The following is a 27,158-nucleotide window of genomic DNA, read 5'->3' as shown; positions in this document are numbered from 1 at the left end:
TACATGCTGGATTTGATAGTCGTCTGTATTTATTCTGTATTACTGGGACAATTCCTGGTGCTGTTTAACCCTAATGCTATTGGTGGGTCAGGGCAGAGTACCCTCTCTCCGAACCTTCTTCCCAGCTGAGACGTCGAGCCAAAGTTATTTCTGTCTGTGTGCTTTTTTATTTTGTCCTGCCCTTTTTAACCCCATAACTCTGTGGCCTTGCCACTGGATTCTGTTTTCTGTCTTCTTAGTCATAACATGGAATGCCCCTAGACACTCATGCTCCACTGTTTAGTCTAATAGAGTTTAATTTGAAAGCTGGGTGAGATACATTCATATAGAAGAACAAAAAGGCTTGTAGTCTGTAATTGCTTCAAAGAAATGCCACCAAATTATTGGATATAGATAACGCAGGGATGTCTTTCCACTGAATAGCTCTTTTACCAAGCACTGCCAAGAGTCAAACTACTCTTTGCAAGACAGTAATAGTGACTGAATCTCAAGAGCTGGACAAATGACAAAGAAATCAATCTAAATATTTAGGTTGAATGATTGAAATTACCAGAAACATTAGTGTCCTCTCACCTCTGATCTTCACCCTGTGTGTGAAGCTCCTCACAGACCTGCTTGGCGACCAAGATGTCAAGATCCACCGCTAACAAAGATGACACAAACGTGTGTTAAAGAGCACTTCCGGAGCCTTATACACAAGGAGAAGGGGCGGGTTCAGTCTGCTCTAAGCAGGCAGATGTCTTCTCCTGGGTCTTTCAGTATTTTTTTAAGTCCTCCAATTGTATGCTGATATACTGGTGTTGGGGTGTCATTTTCTATACTATACACTTATCAGTGTTTGGAGACAACCCCGATCTAAACCCTAAAGACTTCCACAGTCCAGACGATACGCCTCTGCCTCGATTCCTGTTTGCCAGCCTGTATGCTGTCTCAAAACCCTATTTTTAAGATGGCCGAACTCTGCCTTCAGGATTCCAGAGCCCCCAAACTCTACCTAGGAAATGCTCTATGGGAATTAGGATCTGCCCGCCAAACCTTTTGTGACTGGTTGTAAACTGGTTCCCCCAATTGGAAGCAAAAAATTAGAAGTCTGGAAGGGATCCCTATTTCAAATGCCTTCTTCACACTAACTCCTGTTTTGACATACATATGGGAAAACCAGGCTTCTGATTTGGCCCTTTGTGATACCATCTGTTCTTGTCCATCCCATCTTCCAACCTAAGTGGTCCGCAATCACCCACCCGTCCTTCCTGCTAGCAGAACTCACCCTGTTGTTGTCTCTCGGGCAGGCTGCTTCTTGCCTTACCAGAGTGCTATTTACTACCACTTCAGGGGGAAATCAGGAGAATTCATTTACTTCTGCCAGGCTCGCCACAGCAAAAGATCATGTTTTTAAAAAGTTGCCTTAACGCTACATCGAGCAATAATCTAACCTCATCATTTAACCTTATTTTTGATAAATAAGAAAAATACGCTTGAATAGATGTCTGAGATTTTTGCATAACCTAAATTCTGTAAAATGTTTTTTTTTTGTCACCAGCAGGCTTCTTGATAGGAAAAAGCTACATGAGCATATCCACCTATATTAGCACTTTGTTGGCACTCACTGCAGGGACATACTATAATATTTAGCATTGCACTCCTTTTTATGTGTTTAGCACCCAGCCTTGTGGACTGCAAGGCCCAGTTAGAGATAACTTACCTAATGTGTAAAATTAGGTTTTTCTACATGCCAGTAATGGCTTATTTGGCACGTGTTCTACGCTGCTTCCAGTGAAACCACGATGATAGGAACGAAACCCTGATTTCCACACATGGCAAAGGTCTACACTACAGTCGACATGTTAAGTTTTATGTCACTGATGCTTTTTCTTGGGCCAACTTACTGTGGTCTTGCTAGAAACTTAAATACGCCAATAAGGTGTACCCAATTTAGCTCAAGTTTAGGGATTAGAGTGCACACATTGGGGGACTGAATGACGCACTCACAGTGCCCGGAGTCCAAATGCCCACAAAACTGTCTGAAATAATGGGAGAACTGCTGAAAAAAAGATGGTGTCTCACAAGTTGGGGGAAGGAATAAACATGGCAATGTTGATTCGCTTCCATTTTACCACCAATGCCGACCCTACATCATAGAAAAAGCCACAAAGTATCCATATTGTGTGACGCCCACAGAAACAATAGACGGTGCCAGCCGCTGCACGAGAGGCAGATGGTAGGGCGGGTCCTTGGGCTCAACAACAGTTCAGAAATAACTCTCCATGTGCCTACCAGTCCTGGCTAAATATGCTCTTCTTCATTTGACAATGTGCACCTATTGATAGGCCTTTGTTATCATTTTCAGGCTCTTGACGCCATACACTTGTTGCATCTATGAGATAAATTAGTTTCATGCTTTTCCGGACTCTAGCCTTTTTTAAAGTATCATTCAGCAGTTTAATTCTACGGAAGGTGCTCATGCCACACATCTCATCTAATCTCCATGGGCCTTCTGCATGAAAGGAGCTATAACCTGCCCATTTACCGTAGTCTAGAGAGATAGTACTTGGAGTGTATGAAATATTTTTAGAATGTGTAAATGATCTCAATGTGTGCAATATTCTTAAAGGGAGTGAAGAAGTTGTCAGAAAGTCTAACGTTGTTCATCGTCTGTCTTGATGTGTATCGCATCCTGCAAATATGAGAATTTTGACCCTCTTGTTTCAAAGCCCTGTGACTGAAAGATTCCTGGAGGTTTTCACCCTAGATGGAGTCTTAACTCTCCTGTGATTTTGGCACAAGCGAACATATTCTGGATTTCTCATATGGTGGAGTGACTGAATTGTCTGACCACAGTAGAGAATTCCAGTGAGCTCCTAGCATGTTAGGTGTTCGTTCTGATCATCACTTATGGTTGTGCAGGGCGTCCGTATCTGAATGCCTTGAATGCGTTGATAACCTAACTGTGCCAATGAACTTCCTCCTAAAATGATGGCACACTGAGCTTAGAAAATGACAGTAGACCGATAGCTAGAGTAATGCACTGGATCCAAGATTCAAGATTCCCCATTCACTGCAGAACTGAATGGTTCTTTTGATACCAGGAGTTGAAATATCCATGCTTTATTGGGGCTTGATTTAGATTTGGGAGATAATGGAAAATCCTGCATTTTGTAGAGGGAATTCTTATTCAAGAGGAGTATGCACCCTCTGACAGTCTAACACCCTAAGGATGATATGATGTAGGAATTTTAACCTGGGAATTCTCCTCAAGCGAACGGGCAGTTTAGATGTACAACTGAAAAACTACGAAATAATTCAATGTATACAAGTCAGGGAACAGATGATTATGCTATCTGTCCAACTGAAGCAGATTTCAATTCATTTGTAAGATGGTGCAGTGGATTTGTCTACTTAACCAACTAATATCAATTTCAAAGAATGCATAAGAGGGCTCAGATATCAGTGATTACTTGAAAGGTGGACAACTAGGCCTGTTTGCACTAGGAAGTGCCTAAAACTGATACTTCGCTCCTTCCTTAGATGAGCAAGCAGAAACATGTACCTCGCACACATTGCACCAGCCCATAAACCGACAATCATACACAAACCATGCAAACATAGGCACCATTCCTGGACAAATAACACGAAAAACCTCATCTAAGTTACACTCACTAGCAACAACTCTCCTCCAACAACACGTATTATCAAACTTGATGCTCATTCTGTGGTCACCTGTTCTCTTGACAAAGCTGATGCCATCACTGATCACAGCCTAAATACATTATGCATCAAATAGTAACCGTTCTCACCCACATTTTAGACATCCTCATTCCTGTAGCCTCCAACATCCAACACACAAACTATACCCACAAGGTAGGAGATGGACAAGTCATCATGCACAAATACTGTTGGCTCTGTACTCTCAAAAGTTCAACTTATATCAGGTCATTCAAGCTCCTCCTGTGTCACTTTAGTCTCCATGTATCACAGACACCCTTCTTCAACCTGAGCTACAGCCCCCAACAGAACTAAAATCAACTCTCAAACATCATTACCTCATTCTCCATGCAGCATTTTCTTCCTATCTTCCTCAGAGAATTCAATCTACACAGCATCTCCAGCACCATGAATATGAATGAATCCCATTTTACACTCCTTGAACACCCTGGACATAGAGCAGGATGTCTCCAACCCCACAACCCTATACTGTTTGCATCACTCACAACCCATTGCTGGCATTCAGTACCCCTTGATCTGAGGTACCTCTGGCCTCCACACTACACTGAGGCTAACCAAAGAGAGAAAATTAATAATTCCACTACCTCAAATATCTCTCCAAGAATGCCTTCCAAAAATATATCATCAACCACCCACACAGAATCAGATGTAATCACACTCTTCAACATCTACAACACATCAGTGAAAAACCAAATAGCTCACCAAAATACTGAAACCTTAATCCTCTAAACCACATTTTTCAGCACCATGAAATTCTCAGCACCATGGCAGTTGAGTAAACTGGCGGCATCAAGCGAAGCTCAGACTGGGGTGCTGTTTTGTGTCAGGGAGAATAGAAAGAATTCAGTTTTCTAGGGGTTCAGTTTAAGATTGTGAAGTGTTCCCAAGGATTACGATCTTTTACTGTCTTTGCCAGGCTGGTTATGTCCTCCAGAGATTAGGGTTTTAAATACAGCTGGTTGTTTTCAATATACAGATGAAAGGATGGATAATTGATTGTCTTAGGAATGAGCCTAAGGGTTCTATGTATTGAACAGTAGTCTTACATAAGGCACCTGATCAAGTTGGTCTGACATGTTTGAATTCATATTTTACAGTGGTATCCATCTCTCTGATTAGGCAAATGCTTCAGGTAGTATTCCTCATGGATGTCTTCTTTCCATTTATCTTCTAGTAGCAGGGAAATTAGTTTTCTGCATATGATATTTCTGAATGCGTATTTTTATCCAGATTTACCAAATGATAAGTCCACATATGGTAAAACTGGCTGCAAATGCAAAAAAATGTTTGTAGAAAAAATTATTACTGGACGCTGAGAAATTAATGCACTAAGCCATCTGTTAGAAATGGGGTCTTTGGTTGGCAGTCAGGTTACCCCCCTGTCCAAGCAAGGACCCTCGCTCTAGTCAGGGTAAGTAACACACAATCCAAATTATCCTGTGCCCACCCTCTGGTAGCTTGGCAATGAGCAGTCAGGCTTAAATTAGAAGGCAATGAATAAAGTATTTGTGCAACAAACCATGCAATAATACAGTATAGCGCCACAAAAATACACCACACAGTGTTTAGAAAATATATAATATTTATCTGATAAAATGCAGGTCAAAACGATTAAGATGCAATAAGTATATGTTGAGGTATCACTGTAAAAGTGATATAAAGTGTCTTTAGTCTTTTAAAAGCAATAAATGTCTCTTTCAAGCACAAAGTACCTAGTTTGTGTTCAAAATCTCCGCAAAGAACCGCACAGTAGGAGATGCGTGGAAAACAAGGATGTGTGTGTCGATTTATCGGGCCGCACATGGCGATGCGTCGTTTAGTTTTCACGCAGGGAAGGCTGTGTGTTGATTTCTGGCGCTTGGCCATGGATCCTCTTCGGGGTTGAAGGGTTTTCGGACGCCCCGGGGACGATGCGTGGATTTCCAGCGCTGACAGGACGAAGTCACAGGGGTGCATCGATCTGGTGGGTGTTGCGTGGAAATTTCTACTGCATGGCAGGCGCTGAATCGATTCCTCTCTAGAAGTCGGGCTGTGTGTCGATCCAGTGGGTCGTACGTCGAATTTCCGGTCGCTTCGCTGGCGCTGTGTCGATCTTCTCGTTTGAAATCAGGCTGCGTCGTTCCGGTTCGGTGTGCAGTGAATTTTTTACCACGTTGCAGGCTGTGCGTCGTTTCTGGAAGGCTGTGCATCGATTTTCGCAGCACAAGGAATCCTTCTTGTAGAGATGTTGTCTTTTTGGTCCTGAGACTTCAGGGAACAGGAGGCAAGCTCTATCCAAACCCTTGGAGAGCCCTTCTCACCACAGCCAGAGAGCAGCAAGGCAGCAGTCCTTCACAGAAAGCAGACAGGTGAGAGTCCTTTGGGCAGCTAGGCAGTTCTTCTTGGCAGGATGCAGGGTGTGGTTCAGGTTCTCTTCTCCAGGAAGTGTCTTGTCAGGTACAGTGCCTACCGCAGAAGTGTAGGGGCAGAGGCCCTGTTTAAATACCCAAATGTGCCTTTGAAGTAGGGGGGACTTCAAAGAGTGGCTTAGAAGAGCACAAGGCCCCCTTTCAGTTCAATCCTGTCTGCCAGGGTCCCAGTATAGGGTGTGGCAGTTCTTTGTGTGAGGGCAGGCCTTTGTCCTTTGACATGCAAGTGTCAGGCCCTCCACCCTGCCAGCCCATTCAAAATGCAGATGTATGCAAGTGAGGCTGAGTATCCTGTGTTAGGGGTGTGTCCGAGTGAATGCACAAGGGAGCTGTCAACTGAACCCAGCCAGACGTGGACTGTAAAGCACAGAAGGATTTAAGTGCAGAGAAATGCTCACTTTCTAAAAGTGGCATTTAAAAAATAGTAATATTAAATCCAACTTTACCAGTCAGCAGGATTTTGTATCCACATTCTGGGCATTCTAAATATGACCTTCCTACTCCTTTCAGATCAGCAGCTACCACTCAAACAGTGTGTGAGGGTAGCTCCAATGTTAGCCTATGAAGGGAGCAGGCCTCACAGCAGTGTAAAAACGAATTTAGGCGTTTTACACTACCAGGACATGTAAACTACACACGTACATGTCCAACTTTTTGTCTACACAGCACCCTGCCCTATGGGTTACCTAGGGCACACCTCAGGGGTGACTTATATGTAGAAAAAGGGGAGTTTTAGGCTTGGAAAGTACTTTTAAATGTCAAGTCGAATAGGCAGTGAAACTGCACACACAGGCCTTACAATGGCAGGCCTGAGACATGGTTAAGGGGCTACTTAAGTGGGTAGCACAATCAGTTCTGAAAGCCCACTAGTAGCATTTAATCTATGCCCTGGGCACAAATAGTGCACTTTACCAGGGACTTATAAGTCAATTAAATAGTCCAATTGGATATGATCCAATGTTATCATGTTTAAAGGGATAGAGCATATACACTTTAGCAGTGGTTAGCAGTGGTAAAGTGCGCAGAGTCCTAAAACCAGCAACAACAGTATCTAAAAAATGGAGGGAGGCAGGAAATAATTAGAGGTGACCACCCTAAGGCTGTCAGGTCTAACACCATCTCCTAATTTTAGTGTGCCTTACTTGTGGTAGAGGCCTTAGTGTATACACAAGGACCATCTTTTAGGTATGGATGGTTTTAGTAGCACAAGGTTCACATTAAAAAGGGAAAGGCTAAATGTGTGCCCAGTTTATAATCTGAGAAGTAAAGAGTGACTATAAGTCATTGACAGAAATTGTTTTCTATCGAGAAGGACAAGTGATGACAACTGTGCGGTCGTTTTCTGTACCAATTTGACAACACTTTAGTGAGTTTGATACCCTATATTGTGCATCTACCACAAACCTGACTGCATTTGGTCCCTATGTTAATGAGCTCCTATGTTGAGCATCCAAAGAAAGTGCATGACAAATATGCATACCTTTACTTTCTGCACAACTGATGATGATAGAAAGCGAGGAGCCTTTTAATGAAGGTCCTCATTATGCAAGAAGAAGCCCCTCTTGCCTGGTGGTAGGTAAAACTACTGACTGTCAGTAGTCCTACCAGCCACGTTTAGGAGGGATGTTTTTATTGGAGAGAAAACCCAATGCAGGCAGAAACCTCATCCGTTACTAACGTTTGTTGCATTTGAGAGGGCCCATCTTTACGCTTTTGTAAATCCAGTCCTGCCTTCCTGCTCCACCAGCTTCAAATGGTAATGGGGGAAATAAAACATAGACTAGTAGTAGACCAGGCTGGGACTCTGATTATAAGTTGTGTGGAGTAGGGTGGGGTATTTACCTGAGCTGAAAAATACCGGTATCCCACTTTGCAGTTTGTGTCGGTTGTGATAAATACCTCCTATTTAATTTTAAAAAGGGAAAATAAAGCATAAAATGCAGAATCTGTATTTACCACTCCAAATTCCGAATGTTTTGCATTTTTTCCAGGCCTTTTCCTTCAATACCTTTTGGCAGGCGTGATCTGCTGGAATTTAAAAGTTTGATTACGAGTACTCCAGAAAACTGCAACAATAATCATGTGAACACTTGATTATTCAGAGATCACAATTTTTGGTGGTGCAGTGTTTATCCTGCCTCGTAATTAGGAGGTGCAGTAAATTTCAAACCTGCTGTTAAATTTCGGCAGCTCAAACCTACCGAAATTTAATAAAAAAGCCCCATAAATAGGGGGAAGAGGGATTTTGGTGCAGTTAGCACCAAAGTCTTTAAGTTATGTTCCATTTTCAGTGCAAAACAAATGATGGGTGAAATTTATTGCACCCAATAAAGTTCAAACCCATAGATATTAGATATAAGATTTTATCTGGAGTGATAAATTCAATTTATCACTATGAGGCACCCATAATTTGGCACTATCAAGGGAAAACTGAGACGTGTGAATTATCATACGCTTGTAATTCTGAAGGTTGTGCAAACTGCTGGTCTCAAGGGACTCATAACTTAGGTCCTTATTTAGAGTTTGGGTGATGGGGTTACTCTGTCACAAACATAGCGGATATCCCGTCCGTGTATTACAATCCCATTATATCCTATGGGAATTGTAATACGGCTGATGAGATATCTGTCATGTTTGTGGCGGGCTAACCCATCCACCAAACTGTAAATCAGGCCCTTAGTCCTCAGCTTGTAACCTGGTCTAAATTGTCTAATCTTGGGCCATGTTTGCGGGATGTAGTGGCATGGTACGCTAAGACCACCTGGCTTCTGGAATGGAGTCCTGGAATACTTGAGCCTAGGCAAAGGACTGCTGTTTGTAACTTTTGTCTTCCAAACATGACTGCAGATCTGATTTGAATACAGACTTTCTTTTGTAGAGAGGACATGTGACATTAGGGACAACTGTGAAACAAGCATAACAGAAACTGTCCATTTAAGCTTCCATCCAAGTGTAATAAAAATACATTCTTACCGAGTTGAAGTTCCAGGCACAGGGCGTCCAGTGTCTACAAGGACACACCAGCAGTACCCTGTGGATTGGTGGCATTGCACAGGTTTGTAGAGACCGCCTTGACCACATTCTGGGATGACTGTACCTTCCCTCGGTGTCTCCTTTACCTCGTCCAGGGCTCTTTGCCTTTCATGATCACAGGAGTAAATTTTCTCTGAAAAAAGATGGTGACAGAGATGGAAGAAAATTCCTTTATGTGGAAATGGTGGTCTAAGAAACCATTTATCTGTGCTGTTAATAATCACATATAGCCTGATACTATATATATATATATATATATATATTTATTGAAGAAGTTGAGAGAGGAGCTTCCACTCCACTGCAAAGTTTATATTGGTTGACAGTACTAAAGAAAATCTACTTCAAATTAATATGTCATAGAGCCTGCCACTGGGAAGTTCTTAAATTAATCACTAGTATGTTCTTCCCGTAGCAGTCAACCAGAAGACCGTGGGAAGCAGGGAGTTCGCCTTAGGTATGGTAATAAAATCGTCCTGTATGTTACACTGAACAAACAAAGGCTGAAACGATCTTATAGTTAAGTATGGTAATAATATCTTACTTTGCATTAAAACAAACTTCAGAAATTCACTGAAAAAAACAAAAGTTAAAGCGACATTATAGTTAGGTTATAATGTCAGTTTAAACTTATGTTTTTAAGCTAAAAGAAAACACTGACATGCAACAGCTACAGAGTTCCAGTTATTTTAAGTAACTATAAGACTCACACCCTCACCATGCACTGCTTCTGACCTCACATATTGCAACACTCATGACATGTTCTGTGGCATCACTGATAATATTACAGATACCAAATGAACTACATCATTGACAACAACCCTGTTATTATAACTGCTGAGTTTTATTGTTTTTTTATTTTAAAATGTTATGTTTAAACTGACATTTCCAGTGGTTGTGTGTATATATATATATATATATATATATATATATATGATATTTGTTGTACTTCACAAATAAAAAATCCAAGATTACTACCCATGCATTCACGTGTGTGCATGTGCAAGCAAACATTGGTGTTCGTCTTTGAATAATTTTGTTTAAACTATAATAAAACTATAATAAAACATTTCTATATTGCTGCTGCAGTTGCACAAACACAGCAGCCACCTTAGAGTGTTTTTCATACTAGTTACAAAAACAAATTCCAAGACAGTAGCCATGCATGTACATGATTGGATGGCCATCTCTAAAATTGTTTTGTAAAGTCTATCAAAAACCACTCCAAATGGCTGCTCATGTGTGCGCATGCATGCTCGGGTGGCAAATTAGAATGTTTTTCATAAACCTTTATTGCTAAACCATTCAACTTTTGGTATGGATTTTGTGTACATACTCACTGGTGAAATCATTCTATTGTTTTTGCTATTCTTTACAAAAAATATTTAAAGGAAACAAGTATTGCTAAGAAGATAGCTTGACAGCCAATTCTAGACGTCTTAGCTTTGCCAATTCTTGTTTAAAATATAGCTAATATCACTTTGCATATTGGGTTTTTCAAACTTCTGTTTGGAAAAGTGAAACTACAGGTCTCAATTTGTAATGTGATATTGGATAAAAAGACAAAACTGAAAGCATATAGCTATAGATTTTTAACATGTTCAATCAAAAGCCATTGTTCCATTCATCTAGGAAACTATAGAAAATAAAATGTAAAAACGTGAAGTTAATGGGCTCCTTACATCTGCTGCATGCAGTGCATGTCAAGTTCTGTATATAGTTTTGAAAATCAGAGCAACATAGAGAGACAGAGTAGACTCGACGCAGGGGCCTCAGAAGCAAATACCAAACCAAGAATGCATTTGAGGGGTGTCACATCCCAAACACCTCCGATTAAAGTACTCACCAGCCTATCCCAGCCCGTCCCACCTTGGCCTTGTAGTTCTACCTGGGAACTCATGAATATGGTCACATACAACACAGTGGCCTGGAGTCACTGCACAGGGGTCACTTATTTAAAACGTATTTTCATGGAACACATTCTTTTTCGTTTGCTACCAGAAGCCTTAACGTAAAAGTTGTTGATAGATTTTGTGAAATTGGTGCATGTGCCAGTTCTTTGTATCTAGTTCTTCTCTTTTACAAATCATTTTATCAAATGACTGTCAGACCCACATATTAAGCACAGTTCGCAAATAGGTGAGGGGGCCACAGCTGAGTCAAGGGTGTGGCTCTGAGAGTCTGTGTACGAGCCAATATTTGGCATGTGTATGGTGCAACACACATACCGTACAAATATGTACAATCTCTTCAAAATCAAAGAAGTGTATTTCTTTAACATGTGGAAGGAAGCGTCTCACCTTAGTACATGAGGTTATTTCACTGCAAAGATAGACAGCAAACGAGATAGTTTTAGAGACATTCATAACTCGCTCCCAGCAGACAATGCCATTAGTGAATGAAGAGGCAAGTCAATAGCTATGTAAACCCTAAAAGTGGCCTAGATTCTTATTATAAACAAACAACATTACAGACTATTAATTCAAATATAAGAGGAAAATGCAGATTTCAAGTATTTAAAAGTGCTCTCTTATACCATAATAAAAAAGCAGGCTCTGAAATAAAATATTTGCCTGTGATCACACAATTTGGACAAGTAGGGAAGCCAGTATTGATTGCAGGTTATCTGGTTTCGTATTTTGAAATTCAACCACTGGATGGGTCTCCCTCTCTCTCCCATTTACATAAGAGGTCAATGTTTTGTCTTTCTTCCATTTTTGGCTCACAACGCAGGAAACCGAAATACAGACAGCAGACCCAACTCAAGGCTTCCAGGCCGGCCATATTTATTTGGAGGGTTCCCACCCCAATCCCTCCTTGCGGAAGGTACGACCCTGGGCTAAACAAGTCACGTGTTGGCATATAGTGTAACTGTCAAGATTCAGGTCCGGTGACTGTTCTTGACCAGGTTGCAGCCTGACCCGTCTCTGCCCTCTTCCGGTGCACATGCAGCAATGCCTGCATTTTCAGTGCGGGGTCTGCTTCGATGGGAAGATGAAAAGGCTTGTTAGGTCTTGCCACATAAAGCTTTAGCTGTCTTATTCATCACACACTGCACAGCACAACATACACATACTGAAACATGCATATACAGAATACATAAAGGAGCTTTTGGGCAACCCCTTTCAGCTATTGGCGAATGTGATTCAGCTGGCTAGAGGCATTGGCTAACAAGGCTGACCACCAGCGTTGCTATCAGCCCCCAGCATTTCCCAGATGCAAACAGCGTAAACATACTGTCTCTCCTCATTCCACACAAGATGCAGGAAGCTTAGGGCTTTGTTAGATCTACAGAACTCTAGGTCTCCCCCGGACCCTTGTTCAGCCTATATTTTTGACATTTTTGCCGTCACCCTGTGTCGGGCTCTGAATGGCTGGTGAAGTCTTTCCCCCCATACTAGCATCAAACTCCAGGAAACCTGCATATGTCCTTGCTTTGCTTAGGAATCCCTCAGCGTCCCATAATAACATCAGTAACTACCAGCCCATTTCATTGTTAACCTTTTCATTAAAAGTACTATTGAAAACAGACAGCTTTTGCATTTGTGGGAACCCAACGGCATACTAGATCCAGCCCAATGGAGGTTTCACTCGGGCCACATCACTAAAACAGCTCTACTTTTTGTCACTGGCTTAAAGATACTTTTAGACCACGGCAACTCTGCGGGTCAGGCCTTACTTCACATTCCGAGCACTTTTGATAAAGTCTCTGTACTACCGTGATCTTGAGCTTATTGAATCTGGACAACTGCAGAGCTGCACTAAAGTGCCGATGTTCTTTTCTTTCTGCAGAAGTCACAGTATCGCTTCCTCCCTACTGTTACAAGGCTATGGACATCCCAGCGCCCCTCCCTGAGCTCCACATTGATCAGCATTTAGATTGCCCGACTGATATCTGTTGTGCATTGCTTTCGTATTGATGCCATGACATACGCAGACGACACACAAATCTTATATTCCATCTCAGAGAACCTCTTCACAATCCATTCCAAGTTCTGTCACTGCATGACCACGATCACTAACTGAATACAAGCTGTATCAAACTTAACTGCAACAAAACTAGAACTCTAGTTTTTGACAAATCTTCTATCCAGTGGTTGAAACTGGGTCCTTTGCTGCTAGCCAATGAGTCAGCTAGAAACCTTGGTTTTCTTGTGGATCACCATCTTCTTTTCTCCAAACAAATTAATCAAGTTTATTCCATCTGCCTCTCCCTGCTCACGGTGGGTAGAAAGATTCTTAGTTTGTGCTCATAAAACAGCAGTCCAAGATCTCATCACTTCTAAACTTCATCCTACCCCACTGTGGTGGATCTGAATGCCGCAGCTAAGCTAATGCTCAGTTTTTCCCCCAGGAACTTGCTCCTAGACCAGAACTGCTCCTTGTTTAAATTGCTATGTCTGATCCACAGAACTTTCAGCAAGAAAGGACCTCTCCCTCTCTCTACAGAAGTCACATTTTGTCTCTATCTCCCTTCCCAATCTTTAATCTCATCAGCTTCTAGAAAAAATATGCATTCAACCTGGTAAACACAGCCACCTTGACAGATGTTCATTTGATTATCTGGCCAGCAAGCATTGGAAGTCTCTTCCTGTAAATTTTCGCTCCATCACAAACCCCACCATTTTCAGAAAAAAAGACTAGAAACCGGGATTTTTTACATTTGCTTTCTTGCTGATTGCTATTTCGATAGTGCAGAATACCTTGCAGAATTTGTTGCTCTTTATAAAATCCAAACAACACATAGTACACACACTGTGTCTGGAGATCCCTCTGCCATGAAATATATCCCAAGCCCTATTTAATATGTTCTAAACCCTCAGTGCCATCTTATAGATAGGTGTGGTTTTATTTTAACCATAGGTGTTTGTTTCATTTGCTTAAGGAGCCCGATTCACAATCTCAAATTTGTAGTATGTAAAGTAGTGCTATTGTTGAACAACAAATGCAATTCACAAACCAACTGCCTTTCTTAACTTTTCTGAGTGGCAGTCTCCACCCTGGTAAGTATACTTTTTTCTGATAAATATGAGAGGAACCAGGGTGAATGGTGAGAAAATTGGGAATAATTACTAAAAAAATAGGTGGGGTTGAGGGCAATTTAAGGATGGGTTTGGGCAGGGGGATGCCTATACAAAACACACACTCCTGAACACCCACAGAAGAATTTAGAGCAGTGAATAAGGGTATGGCCACCTCAATCAATCAGGATTTATAAAACGTGACTAATCACCTGATAGTGAATCCAGGCTTTTGCATGTCCCTAGGGCTTATTCGACCAGCCTTGGGTCCATTAAGAATTTCGGAAGTAAGATGATGGTCCGAAGGTGCGTGGGGAGGCGGTTCCAGGTTTTTGGTGCAGTGTGGGAGAAGGAGCATCCTCCACTTCTGCTTTGGTAGATGTGAGGAGTATGGGCAAGTGAAAGGGAGGCAGAGCATAGTCTTAACGGTTGGTGCAGGTGGTGGCTAAAGTGCGCAGGTCTTTGGTTCTGTGGGTTAGCAGCTTGAATTGGCATCTCTTCTGTGCAGCGAGCCAGTCAAGTTGCCTGAGGTGGTGTGTGATATGGGTTCATAGGGAAAGGAAGAGTCTGGCTGTGGCGTTCTATATAGTCTGAAGTCTTTGGAGGAGGTGTGCGGCAATTTCTATGCAGAGGGTGTTGCAGTAGTCAAGTTGGCTGGTGATGAGGGCCTCTGTCATGTGAGTCTCATGTGTAGGGGTAGCCACTTGAAGAGCTTATGTAGCATGTGCAAAGTGAGGAAGCAGGCAGAGGAGACAGCGTTGATCTGTGATTGCATGATAAACTTGTTGCCAGTGATGATTCTGATGTTTCTGTTGTGGTCGCAGGAAATGGGTGCAGGTCCTAGGTCTGATGGTCACCAGGGGAAGTTCCATGTGTTGCTGTTGTTCCCGAAGATTAGTACTTCTGTCTTGTCTGTGTTCAGCTGTAGGCAGTTGTTCTTCACCCAGTCCGTGATGCTTGTAATGCATCTGTAGAAGTAGGTTCTGGTGGTGGAGGGGTTATTGGTGAATGAGAGAAATAATTGTGTTTCATAAGTGTAGGAAATTATGTTGAGACTGTGGGATCTGACGATGTTGGCAAGCAGGGTAATATATGCGTTTTAAAGTGTAGGGTTGAGGGACGAGCCCTGGAGGACACCGCAGGTGTTTCCTTGGGTTCAGAAGTTAAAGGTGGGAGGTGGATCCTCTGGGTTCTTTTGGTGAGGAAGGAGGTGATCCATCTGAGCACGTCCCCTTGGATGCCGATGTGGTGGATTCTTTCGATCAGCTTGTGGTGGGATACAGTGTTGAAGGCTGCCAAGAGGTCGAGGAGGGTCAAAGCTGATGTTTCTCCTCAGTTGAGGAAAGTTCAGTCTGCGATCAGGGCTGTGTTGGTGCTGTGATTGCTGCGGAAACCGGATTGGGAGGCGTTAAGTAGCTGGTTCTGCTCCATGTATGTCATGAGTTGCTTGTTGATGATCTTTCCAGTACCTTCGATGGGAGCAGGGAGACTGGCCAGTAGCTTTTGGGTTCATTGGGATCAGCTAAAGGATTTTTGAGTAGTTGTCTGACTTTGGCGTGTTTCCAGGCATCGGGAAATGTTGCGGTCGTGATAGAGGTGTTGAGCAGGGTGGTGAGTTCCAGGCCAATCCTTTGGTTTCCAAGGTTGAACATGTGATGCGGGCATAGGTCTGTGGGAGTTCACGAATGGATGGATGTCATGGTGAAGGTGATGTCAAGGGTGGAGAGGATGTTCCAGGTGGTCAATGTGTGGTTTGTATTGGTTATGGTGGTGGCATATCAGTTGAGGAAGTCCATAGGTATGGGTTGGGGTTTTACGTTTCTGTATATGGTTGTGACCTTGTGGAAGAAGTGGGCGAAGTTGTTGCACAGCTCCTGTGAGGGTGTGATGTTGTCTCCACTGGCAGCCAAGTTGGAGATTTCCTTACAATGTTGAAAAGTTCCTTGGTGTTGTTCGCACTGGTTTTGATGTGTGCAGCAAGGGCTGTCTTCTTTGTTGTCCTCAGCAGGCAGTGGCAGTGGTCGAGGGAGGTCTTGAAGGCTGCTCTGTTGGAAGTTATCCTTGTTGGCATGCTATCTCCTCTCCAGCTGTTTGCTGTCTCATTCCACTGTTCTGAGTTCTTGGGTGTACCAGCTAGCCTTTTTGGAGGATTTTCTCTGGATGTTACTCTTGATGGGGATGATGCTCTCGGTGCAATTGGTGATCCAGGTGTTGAAGTATTTCACTCCCTGTTCGAGGTTGGTGGTAGTAGTGGGGCTGGAGGTGTTGAGAACATCTGCTCAGCTGGTCTCTGAGATTTTGTTCTGCCTCTGGCTGGGGATGGGGTGCCAGTCATCTTGGGGGTGGAGGTGCCGGGGCTGGAGATACACAAGTGGACGATGGGGTGATTGGGCCACGTGAGTTCTGTGACTTGACTGTATTTGATGCGGTTGCTGGAGGTGAAAATAGGGTCCAGCATGTGTCATGCGGTGTGTGTTGGTTTGTGGATGATCTGGGTCAATCCAAGGCTGCTCATACTGTTGAGGAGGTGTGCTGTGTTGTTGTCATTGGGGTCGTCAATGTTGAAATTTAGGTTGCCGAGGAAGATGTAGTCCTTGGAATCAAAGGCTCGGGGTGCAATAAAGTCTGCAATGGTGTTGCAGAAGCTGGAGTGCGGGCCTGGCTTCTGATGCTTGATTTGTCATTCGTGTGGAGCTTGAAGTTGAGAAGTTCCATGGGGGTGGTGGTAGTGCACTGTAATGTCTCTTTGTGAATGATGGCTGTTACACCTCCCAGCTTGTTGGTGCGGTCCTGGTGAGTGATTGTTTACACTCCCAACTTGTTGGTGCGGTCCTGGTGAGTGTTTGTATACCCGTCAGGGATTGCTGTTGAAATGTCTTGGGGCGGATGTGGGATTTAGCCAGGTCTCAGTGAGGTAGACTAATTCAGCTGCCAAGGTGGCGATGAGGTCCCATGATTCAGTAGAATGCTTGCATAGTGACTGTGTTGAGAAGAGCGCATGCATTTTGGTGTTTTTGTTCAGGTGGTGTCTGTGATGTGTTTGGCGTGGGGCTGGTTGGGAGCTGGTGTGTGTGCTGTGACAGATGAAGTGGTGGTGGGTGCAGGTGAAAGGTCCTAACGTTAAGTGTATGTTGGCTTGGTGGCAGTGTTTGTTGTGGCGTCTGGGGTTGAGGTTGTAGAGTTTGTGACGGCGTAGGGGAAGAGAGGATCGGGGTCATGGCGCTGGGCGCAGTCCAGGCACGAATGGGCGAAGATGGGCTTGCCTTTTGCGTGCCTGCTGTGTGTGTCCACTGTGCAGTTGTGCGTTGGCCTGCATTAAGTAGGTCCTGTGTTAGGCGGGGCTTCTGTTGGTGGGAAAATCCGGTCTGGAAAACCCCAGCAGTAAAATCCAAGCAGCTGCGGTGTCACTGGATCAGTCTGGAACAATCAGGAACTGGAAGCCTACAGGCAAGTGGCAGGCTAGGTGTCTAATACTACTAGTCCAAACTAATGTAGGTATTTTAGTTTCAAAGTAATATTCAGGTTATTCCATTTATTTGAGGTAGAAACTAAGCGATTCTGTAATTGTATTTTAGTGTTTTATTATTATAATCCTTACTAACCTAACCTGCCTATCTCACAAATGTTTACCTTATGTCAATAATGTCCGAAGAGACCTACGGATTATAATAATAAAATTCTAAAATAGAAAGAAGAGAATAAATATATGTGAATCGGCCCACGAACTATAGCATGTGTTCTCATGTATAACCACTTGATGTCACTGTTGCATGTTCTTCAGCACAAAAAGCAACTGTTCTGTGTGGCATCACCTATGTTACAAAGTACAGGGATCATGGAGTGCTAAAAAGGCTAGAATTGGAACAAATGCGGATTGCCCACCACAATTAGATTTAACATCGCTCTTCTCAAGCACAGTTCTGTTATGAGTTTCGTGGCCTTTTGAACTGTGTCCCATCACCGCTACCAGTCATGTTTGCCTGAAGCATTTCTTGGATCTCCAGCTTTCTCCACCACCACAACATGGACATTCGCAATAATCCTGAAAATTCAGCTCATGACAACCTCAGTAAATGCTTCTCTATGGTGTGAAACAATGAACGTGATAACATGTTTTCTTTTGCTGTTTAAGCTTGTTGAACATATACATCTAGGATTTAAGGGCCATATGTACGAACACTTTTTCCCCATAGACACAGAATGGGTAAAAACCTTTGCAGCATCTGGCTTTAAGTTCCTAACCAGAGATAATTAGAGAAACTGCACCTTTCACATATTTATTTCCTGACTACTTCTGTAACCAGAAGCTCCATCCGTATGAAGGTGTTAATGACCATTATAAAACAAGCACTGACCAAGCCAAGAAGTCTAACGTAAGAGGCCAGCTTTTTTATTTTGTCAATGTTAGTTTTGCTTTTGTTTTTGCAAAATGTTACTGTTGCAAAAGGTACCTCAACCTCATCAAGCTAAAAAATTGAAATGGCTACAAGCAAATGTTTTAGTCCAAAACACACACATGTTGCCACAGTGGTTAAGGGAACTACTTTGAATGTGCTCAGCGTGACAGGTCAGACTGTCGTCACTCAAGGTGAATTGAGCCAATAGCTAAAGTGGGCTGACCAACTGCACCAAGCAGCAGCAGAAAGGAAGAAAACTGTAAATAACACAATAAAATAATGGATGAAGAGGGCTGGCAGAAAGCACCTGTATGTAATTTTATCGTACATATAATTTAAAATATTTAGCAACATTATTAAAAATTAACTTTTGCTTTCTCTCAAAGAATGACTGGGTAGATTCTAGTAGGCATGATGCTCTTGTAGTTCTGCGCAAAGATTTCAGTTTACTTCTTAAATGCCTGGAGGTAATCACATACAGAGCACAATGACAAAATAGGGCAGTATAAACATATAGTAAATACATGTGCTGATAAAGGATGGCTTTCCCCACAGATGTGTCTGTCCAATTGATATGCCAGGTCACCCTACTTAGTACATAGTATGTGCCCCCTAAAGAATGTACTCTTACAGTGAGTTATTGGGCACATTTAACAACCTCTGCAACCACATTGGTTTTCCTGCATTTCCATCCCACTGCACAAACACTGGTTTCTCCTGTTAATAGATGTGGTACACTCGCCTCCTCTCGGCCTCATGTACATACTAACAAACAGCCTGTGCTGACCTCACCATAATTGTTCATGAGAGCCTGGCCAGCCCCTCGAATCGGTTCTCTCATGAAGCTAGATGTTATTACTTGTTCCCTTTCCTCCAAGCCGCCCCTGTCACATATGCTTGCACTAATGCATCCATTCATCCACCCACTGACTAATTCTTGCATTCACCCACTCACTCATCCACAATGAAACACCACAGAAACTCAGCAAGATAAATTAAAATAAAAGTAGAAAAAGGAAACTGGCATCTAAAACAAGAGTGGGGGAGGCATATGCCTGCAGTAAAAAAAAAAAAAAAGTAAAGATTTTAATATAGCAGTGGGCAGCCACCTTAAAATAGTGCATAATATGTTCATGGTGCATTAATGCCCACCCATTACTGCACACTGGCTTTACGATAGAATAATCACAATAAATGTCTCTTTTTCAGCGTTTATCAAGGATTATGACAGTACAAGTTTTTTTTAGCAGGGGTAATCAAAAAAGGATCCCAACTATGTTAATCTGTGCGACTCCATGTAATGAAATACCTGTCTACAGGCTTTAACACAGTGTAATAGCAACCCACGAGCTACCAGTTGATTTTCACAATAAATTTGTCAGGCCTATGACATCAGGCCTAACTTTTCACAGTGAACCTATCCAGCCGATTGCCTTTGTCATTGGCTTATCACCATAACCAACTCCAGGCTACTGCAGTGACCGTATACTTTCCCACATGGCGGCCATCAGGCATAGAAATATGTAAAATTTACATCTGGCAAAACAGTACACAATCCATTAAAAGTGGCCTCACAAGGGCTCTCACAGAACAGATCTACCTGCATGGTCTGTTAAAGAGGGGAAGAAACACCAACACCTGTCCCTACTACAGATATCTGTGAGCTTCCCTACAACACCTGGCCTGTTTATGGGCTTTATGAGACTGTAATAATAATCTACTCTTAGAAGGCTATTGGCAGTAACATACGATTTTCGTAATAAATAAGTGAGGTCTACAGCATTTGTTAGAACATTTTATAATGAACATATCAGACCTGCGAGATGTAACATAACTTTCTCAAATAAACTATTCAGACCTATGACCTTTATTGTTTTTTCGTCACAATAACAAATTCAGGCGATTGTTTTGATCATAAGATTTCCCTCATTCCAACCAAATGTCATCAAATTACAAATACATGCACAATCACATTTTGTAAAACAATACATGTTGTTACAAGGGTTATCACAATGCAAATCATTTGTCCACAGGGTTACAAAACCCTTGCCGAATACAGTAATCTGTCCGATCCTATGTGATGAAATACCTGTGTACCGTTTTTAGCACAGTGTAATAACTTTCCACCAATAAAGGCCTATTGACTTTACCACATGCTTTTCACACTACATCAGCAAGTGGTACTGCCTTTTCCTAACATGTCATAGTAAACAGATCCGCCTTGACCAATAGATCGTCACAATGTTCAACTCATGCCCACTGTTTGGGCATAGGCTTTCCCAGGAGGCAGAAAGTGCAATGCTAACACTGTGCTTCAATTGCCACACACAGCTTTTGCCCAATTAAAACTTGCAGGATGGAAGATCACCTTGTGGGCGGAGTCTATGCCCCTCTCTCAGAACTCCTACTTAAAGCCCTTTTTCTTGTGATCACGAACGATCTGGCAACAGCTGCACTCTCAAGCCAGCCTTAAAAAAACTACATTAAATTGGAAACAAATATAAAAGTTGCCAAATTCCGGTACATGTCCAACACGTGTCATGTGACGGCCCCTATTTGAAAAGTTTCAGTGGTGTCAACTGTTCTGAATTTTTGCTGTATGAGGGTTATCCCTAGACCAGTTGACAAGTGGTTTTCAACATCCTAGATGAAAAAGTACCTGGTATTTGTAACACGAGGTACAATTCCTGTGAATTATTTAGAGCTCTTAGCGATTTGTCCTCACCAGACTTTCCGTAGTTTGTGAATTGAAGCTGGCAATTTCCCCTGTTTTAGTTTCTGAAAAGGTGAGTGTGTTGAGCCAAATACCTGTGTGCAAACACCATTTTCAATTATTTCTGTGAATATGTATATTCCTTCTTCCCAAGACTGCTGCTTGTATTTGATTTGTAAATTGTCAAAATTTAGTTGAAATACATTGATCCAGGTTTGATTTAACTTAACTAGTCCCCCACAAATTCAAGAGGACCAAAAGATTTATAGAGTCCAGGTGTCTTTAGACTGTAGATTCCTTATGAAGGTATATTACCTACTTTCACCACTTCAGCTTTGCTCATAACCTTTATTAATATTCATATAAAGTATTTGGAAATACAGATATATTTTATGTCCTATCACGTTTTTGTTTAGAAGTGTTGTTGAAATTGTTATTAAATATTGGGTTCAACCTTGGCGCAATGAATTGGTTCTGCCAAAACCATCAAGTAACTTTCCAGAATCAACCTGAAATAACTATTATTTTAGCACTCTGCCTTCACTATCCAGCAGCACTGACTGGAAATCATAAATTTTATCCAACCTGAACTGTTTCAGGCATGTTTTGTTTTTGCTCAGGTTACCACTGCCAACAGGAAATTGAAATAGTTGCCTATATCGCTGGCACAGACCCCGCCAGATAAATATGTTGAAAAAGGTTCATCTCTTCAGCTGCCCAGGCCCTTATGTGAACCTCAAAGGGCTGGTACAGGACGTTTTTGGTTGCTAGTGGACCAAAAGCAATATTCCTTCCGACCGCCTCCTAGATAGCAAACATAAAACTGTCAGAACCTCAGCCCCTTTCTTACCTTCCTTTCTCAGCTCCTCCACCGGATGGCTGCGGAATAAGGCAGCATACAACCTAAATATTTCCTGCTTGTAAATGAGGGTATAGTAAGACCATCTGGGCCATAGATCTTAAATTGAATAAGACTCTGCCTAAATGGACTCTTGCCCATAATATATATATATTACTTGTACAATGAAGGCATTTGCAGGCACTAATGATGATGGTAACAAGTCCTTTCTGGTAAAAGGCACCTTTGATATTGAGCGCTTGAATGATCTTAAGAGATGGTTGAAGGAGTCTACCACACAGAAATGACTTTCCTAAATTAGTATGGGGGGCTCATGAAACACTGGCAGGAATCAGATGCGGATCCTTAAGGACACCCTTGAGAAACTGAGACCACAAATAAGCCACTTGAGAGGTAGAGTACGAGACTGTACCCCTACCTCACCGCCTTATCCATGTTGATTCACCCCATTGACTAATGAAATTCTTCAAACAAAAGAAAAACAGAAGGACATGTTAGATCCTCTGAGATGTCTAGACAGGTGATGTTGAAGGTGGACCATAAATTATGCCCGGAAATAAATCAGCATCAGCCAATACGGACAAGGATGGGACACAGGGATGGACCATGCAAGTGTGCCCAGAAAATGTAGTAAGCACTGCAAGCGTAGCAAGCAGCGGCATATCTGACAATAGTGTGACAAGCTCCAGAGCAACTTGAGAGGCTGACCTGACAACAACACATTTACCACCCCTTATACCAGGTTAGTCCGAGATCAACTGTGGGGTAAGAGCAAAAGAGTCTGAATCAGTTGTGAGGCGTTTAAGGTGGGCCCCTTCACTTGGTGATGAGAGCAGTTGCGGACCCCCCGAGAAGGCTTCGGGTCCCAGGACTACAGGTTGGGAACCACTGCCCTAAACTGTTTACACTTGTTCATGTTTATAGCAAATAATTTGGGCTGTCACAATACCTACAAATTCTTCTGACAGTTCTACAACAATAACAACAAAATGCAAAAGAAGACCTTGAAATGTACTGTTGTAATTATATGTACTGTATTGTGGTTAAAAAAAAAAAAAAAGATTAAAAAAATTCTACAGAAATTCAGTGAAGAATTACAAACTGATTTTGGGTGTTATAATGCTACCTAGGCTGATATCAATCGCATAAAAGAAGACTTAAGTGACTGGCTGATACTCAAGACTGATTGGACACAACAACAGCCTGCAAATGATGCTTCTTTAATTGCTGCTCGAGACACATTAACGATGCTGCTTTAATTGCTACTAGAGACGCCTTGTTGGATGCTTTTGTTGAAGTATGTTCCACTAAAGCTGCTTGGACCAAGATTAATAACTGTGAACAAAGCAAGGACGAGGCTCCTCCTAATTTCCTCACTCGGTTGAAAGATGTACTTGATTGTTATTCTGGTACTGTGAACGCAGCTGAGGGAGCTCAAGAAGCAGTACGAGCCACTTTCATTCAAGGGATGTTATCCAAGGCACAGGCCAGGATCAATGAAGAACAACATGTATTAGTTGGCAAAACAAATATTTGTCCTATTATTCATGCTCGCTTAAACCCTGTATATCCCAAAGCTGCCTAAAGACACATATTGAATTGTACAAGACCTCTGTGCCATAAATGACGTGTTACAGAGCTTTCCTGTTTTTCAAAACCCAGCTACCTTTTTGTCATGCATTCTATCAAAAGTCCTATGGCTTAAGTTTGGTTTTAGGTTATTTCTTTTATCATTACTGCTACGCCTGCTAATCAGTCCTTGTCACCTTCAGTTTCTCCAGTCCCCTTCTTATGTGGACAAGACTCTCCCTTGGGTAAATGTATGGACATAAAGTCACTTTTCATCTTCTTGCAGGCACTTAAGAAAGAACAATTTTGATACCTTGGTCTTCTGGGAGGATCACCATTAAATGCACTGATAATTTATTGAGGGCTTATGACTTCTTAGAATCATACAAATGTGATTTCTTGTATCTGCTCAATTAATTAGCTAGGAGAGGGTGTAAAGCTACTAAGGAACAGTTACCATTTTGTCTACCCTGTTTTCAGTCTCAGTCATACCACCTTGGCTCGAGAAAGGCATTTGTAGAGTGTGCTTATCAGCTGAGGGGTATACAGGCCCTGAAATTGGTGAGTAGACCGAAGACCTCCTAGTCGAATAGCCAGGTCTTTAGTTTCTTGCAGCATTTGAGAAGGGATAGGGAGGTCCTTATATGGTGTGGAAGGTCATTCCAGGATTTTGCGGCGATGGAGGAAAAGTTGCGTGCTCCTGACTTGTGCCTGCGGATGTGGGGTGTTTGCATGAGGAGAAGTGAGGCTGAGCGCAGTTTCCTGGAGCATTGGTGGAAGTTGTGGCAGTGGTTGAGGTAGGCAGGTTCTACGCTGTGGAGTTCTTGGTCTGCATGGGTGAGCAGTCTGAAATGGCATTGCCTCTGGATTGGGAGCCAGTGTACTTCTCTGAGGTAGGGTGTCATGTGTGCGTTGCAGGGGATATTGAGGATGAGTCTGGCAGTGGTATTCTAGGTAGTCTGGAGTTTTTGTAACAGTTGATTTGTGATGCCAACATAGATTGTGTTGCCATAGTCTAGTCTGCTGGTGATGAGATCCTGGGTGATCATGCGTCTGGTGTCGGTGGGGAGCTGGTAGAATATTTTTTGAGAAGCATAGGTAGGATGAAAAAGCAGGAGGAGGTGATGACGTTCACTTGTTTGCCCATTGTGAGTTGTTCATCCACAATGATACTGATTTTTTTGGTGTGGTCAGTGGGCATGGGTCCCAGGTCTGTTGTCCACTGGAGGAGTCCCATGGAGAGCATTTTGCTGCAGAAGATCAGGGCTTCAGTTGTATCTGTGTTGAGCTTAAGGCACTTTTGTTTCATACAGTTTGCTACACTGTACATGCAGGTGTTGAAGATGGTCCTGATAGTGTGGTTGTTGTCTGTGAGGGAGAGGATGAGCTGGGTGTTGTCTGCGTAGGATACAATGAGGATTCTGTGGGATCTTATGAACTGGGCAAGTGGTACCATGTAGATGTTGAAGAGGGCGGGTCTCAGTGATGAGTCTTCAGGATCTCACAGGTGTGGTTCTTGGGTTTGGAAGTGTAGGGTGGATGCCTGATTCACTGGGTCCAGTCTGTAAGAAGGAGGCTGGACAGCTCAGGGTGGGACCATAAATTTATGGAGTCATTGAGTCTCGAGATGTGGTTGCTGAAGGAGACAGTGCCTAAGGCTGCGGAGAGGTCAAGTAGTTTGAATGTGGTGTTTTCTCCTTTGTCCATGATGGTCTGTGAGGTTGTTGATTGCTGTGATGAAAGCGGTTCCTGTGTTGTGGTTATTGCAGAATCCACACTGCAAGATATCTAGTGGGTGGTAGTGGTGAAGATGGTTGGAGAGTTGTTTGTTGATTGCTTTCTCCTCAACTTTGGATGGAAAGGACAGGAGTGAGGGTGAGGTTCTGTAGATCCTGAGCTCCTTTGTGTCTGCAGTGGGGGGTTTTCAGGAGAGTTGTGATTTCTGCGTTTTTCCAGTTGTCCAGGAAGTTTCCACTTTTGATGGAGATGCTGATGACGGTAGTGAGGTGGGAGCTGATCATAATTCCTCCTAGATTGAAGATAAGTTGGGGGAAGGCATCAGTGGGGCCCCAGAATGGATTGTTGTCATAATTTCATCTGTGTCTTTTGCGAGGGGTTTCCAGTTTGAGATCTTGTGGTATGATTTGGCATTGGTGGGCAACTGGTTGACAAGTTCTTATGTCTTGTTTTGAAGGTTGACGTTGCTGTAGATCATGAGTATTTTGCTGTGGAAGAAATTGGAGGTTTTTGCAGAGGTCTTGCAAGAGGGTGATTGAGTTGATGGCGGCTGAGGGGTTGGAAAGTTCTTTGACAATGTTGAAGAGCTGTTTGCAGTTGTTTGAGCTGTTTTCATGTTTGACAGCTATGGCTGTTTTACTCGCCTTGTTGAGTTAGGTGTGGTATTTCCTGAGTGCGGATTTGTAAGAGCTTCTTGGGCTGGTGCCGTGACTAGTTCCCCATTTCCTCTGTATCACTTTGAAGAGCGTTCTGGAGTTTCTAAGGTCTTCGGTGTACCAGCTGGCTTGTTTGTTGGTTCCTGAGCATCTGATGATCTTAAGGGGGCTAGGGTGTCTGCACTGGTCGCATGTCAGCATGCAGGTTGCTGATGAGGTTTCGTTGGTGGGCTGTGAGGGTGCTGGCCCAGTGAGTGTCCTTTATCTTGTTCCAAGTATGTCTGAGGTTGTAGCTAGGCTTAGTGGAGGAGGTTGGGGTGCAGTGATGAAGAAGTGGATAATGAAGTGGTCTGTCCAGGTGAGCAGAGTAAGGTGACTGAATTTGACCTTGTTGCTGGCTGTGAAAATGGGGTTGACGGTGTGTCCAACTTTTTGGGTGGGGCCATGGACAATCTTGGTGAGTCCTGGAATCTCTAGGCTCTAAAGTAGGTCAGTGAGTGGGGATCTTTTTGGTCATCAAGATGGAAGTTGAGATCACTGAGTAAGATGAACTTGATCGAGCTGATGGCGACAGCAGCAATGAAATCTGTGAGGAGATTGCTGAAGGTGCCTCATGGTCTGTATACTAGGGTGCCTTTGATGGAGGTCTGGTCATAAGTCTGAAGTTGGAAGTGCATGTGCTCCGTGAAAGTGGTCCTCGTCGGTAGAGGTGGTGCCCATGATGGAGTCCTTGTGGATGACGATAAGTCCTCTTCCTGGTTTGTTCGGTCTGTCCTGGCAGGAGATCTTGTAGCACAGTGGAATGGCTGTGGCAATGGTGGGTGTAGATGTGAGGTTTAGCCAGGTCTTTGTCAGGAAGATGATGTCCGACGAGTGCATCTCAATGGTCTCTCAGATCAGTGTAGGGTGTTTAATGAGAGATCTGCTGTTGAGGAGCATGCATGCCAGGCAGGGTTACATTGGTGGCATAAGGGGAGTGCTTGTTGGTGCAGGTGAAGTGGCTGTGAGAGCATGGGAGAGGTTCTACCATGGAGCAAGGTGAGGT

At 42.9% G+C, this 27,158-nt stretch overlaps 1 protein-coding gene across 3 annotated transcripts in view; it reads right to left on the bottom strand.

The window, feature by feature from the left end:
• Positions 1–27,158, bottom strand: part of SMOC1 (SPARC related modular calcium binding 1) — a 613,105-nt gene that overhangs the window by 193,550 nt on the left and 392,397 nt on the right. For all 3 annotated transcript variants that reach the window (XM_069208815.1, XM_069208816.1, XM_069208818.1), the window contains exon 8: positions 9,105–9,297. In XM_069208815.1, coding sequence (XP_069064916.1) covers positions 9,105–9,297 — 193 coding nt within the window. The remainder of the gene's footprint in view (positions 1–9,104; positions 9,298–27,158) is intronic.

The sequence above is a fragment of the Pleurodeles waltl genome, chromosome 9 (genome assembly GCF_031143425.1).
Source record: "Pleurodeles waltl isolate 20211129_DDA chromosome 9, aPleWal1.hap1.20221129, whole genome shotgun sequence".
NCBI classification, from domain to species: domain Eukaryota; kingdom Metazoa; phylum Chordata; class Amphibia; order Caudata; family Salamandridae; genus Pleurodeles; species Pleurodeles waltl.
The sequence above is the reverse complement of the archived record's forward strand: the minus strand, read 5'-3'. Positions and strand labels throughout refer to the sequence as shown.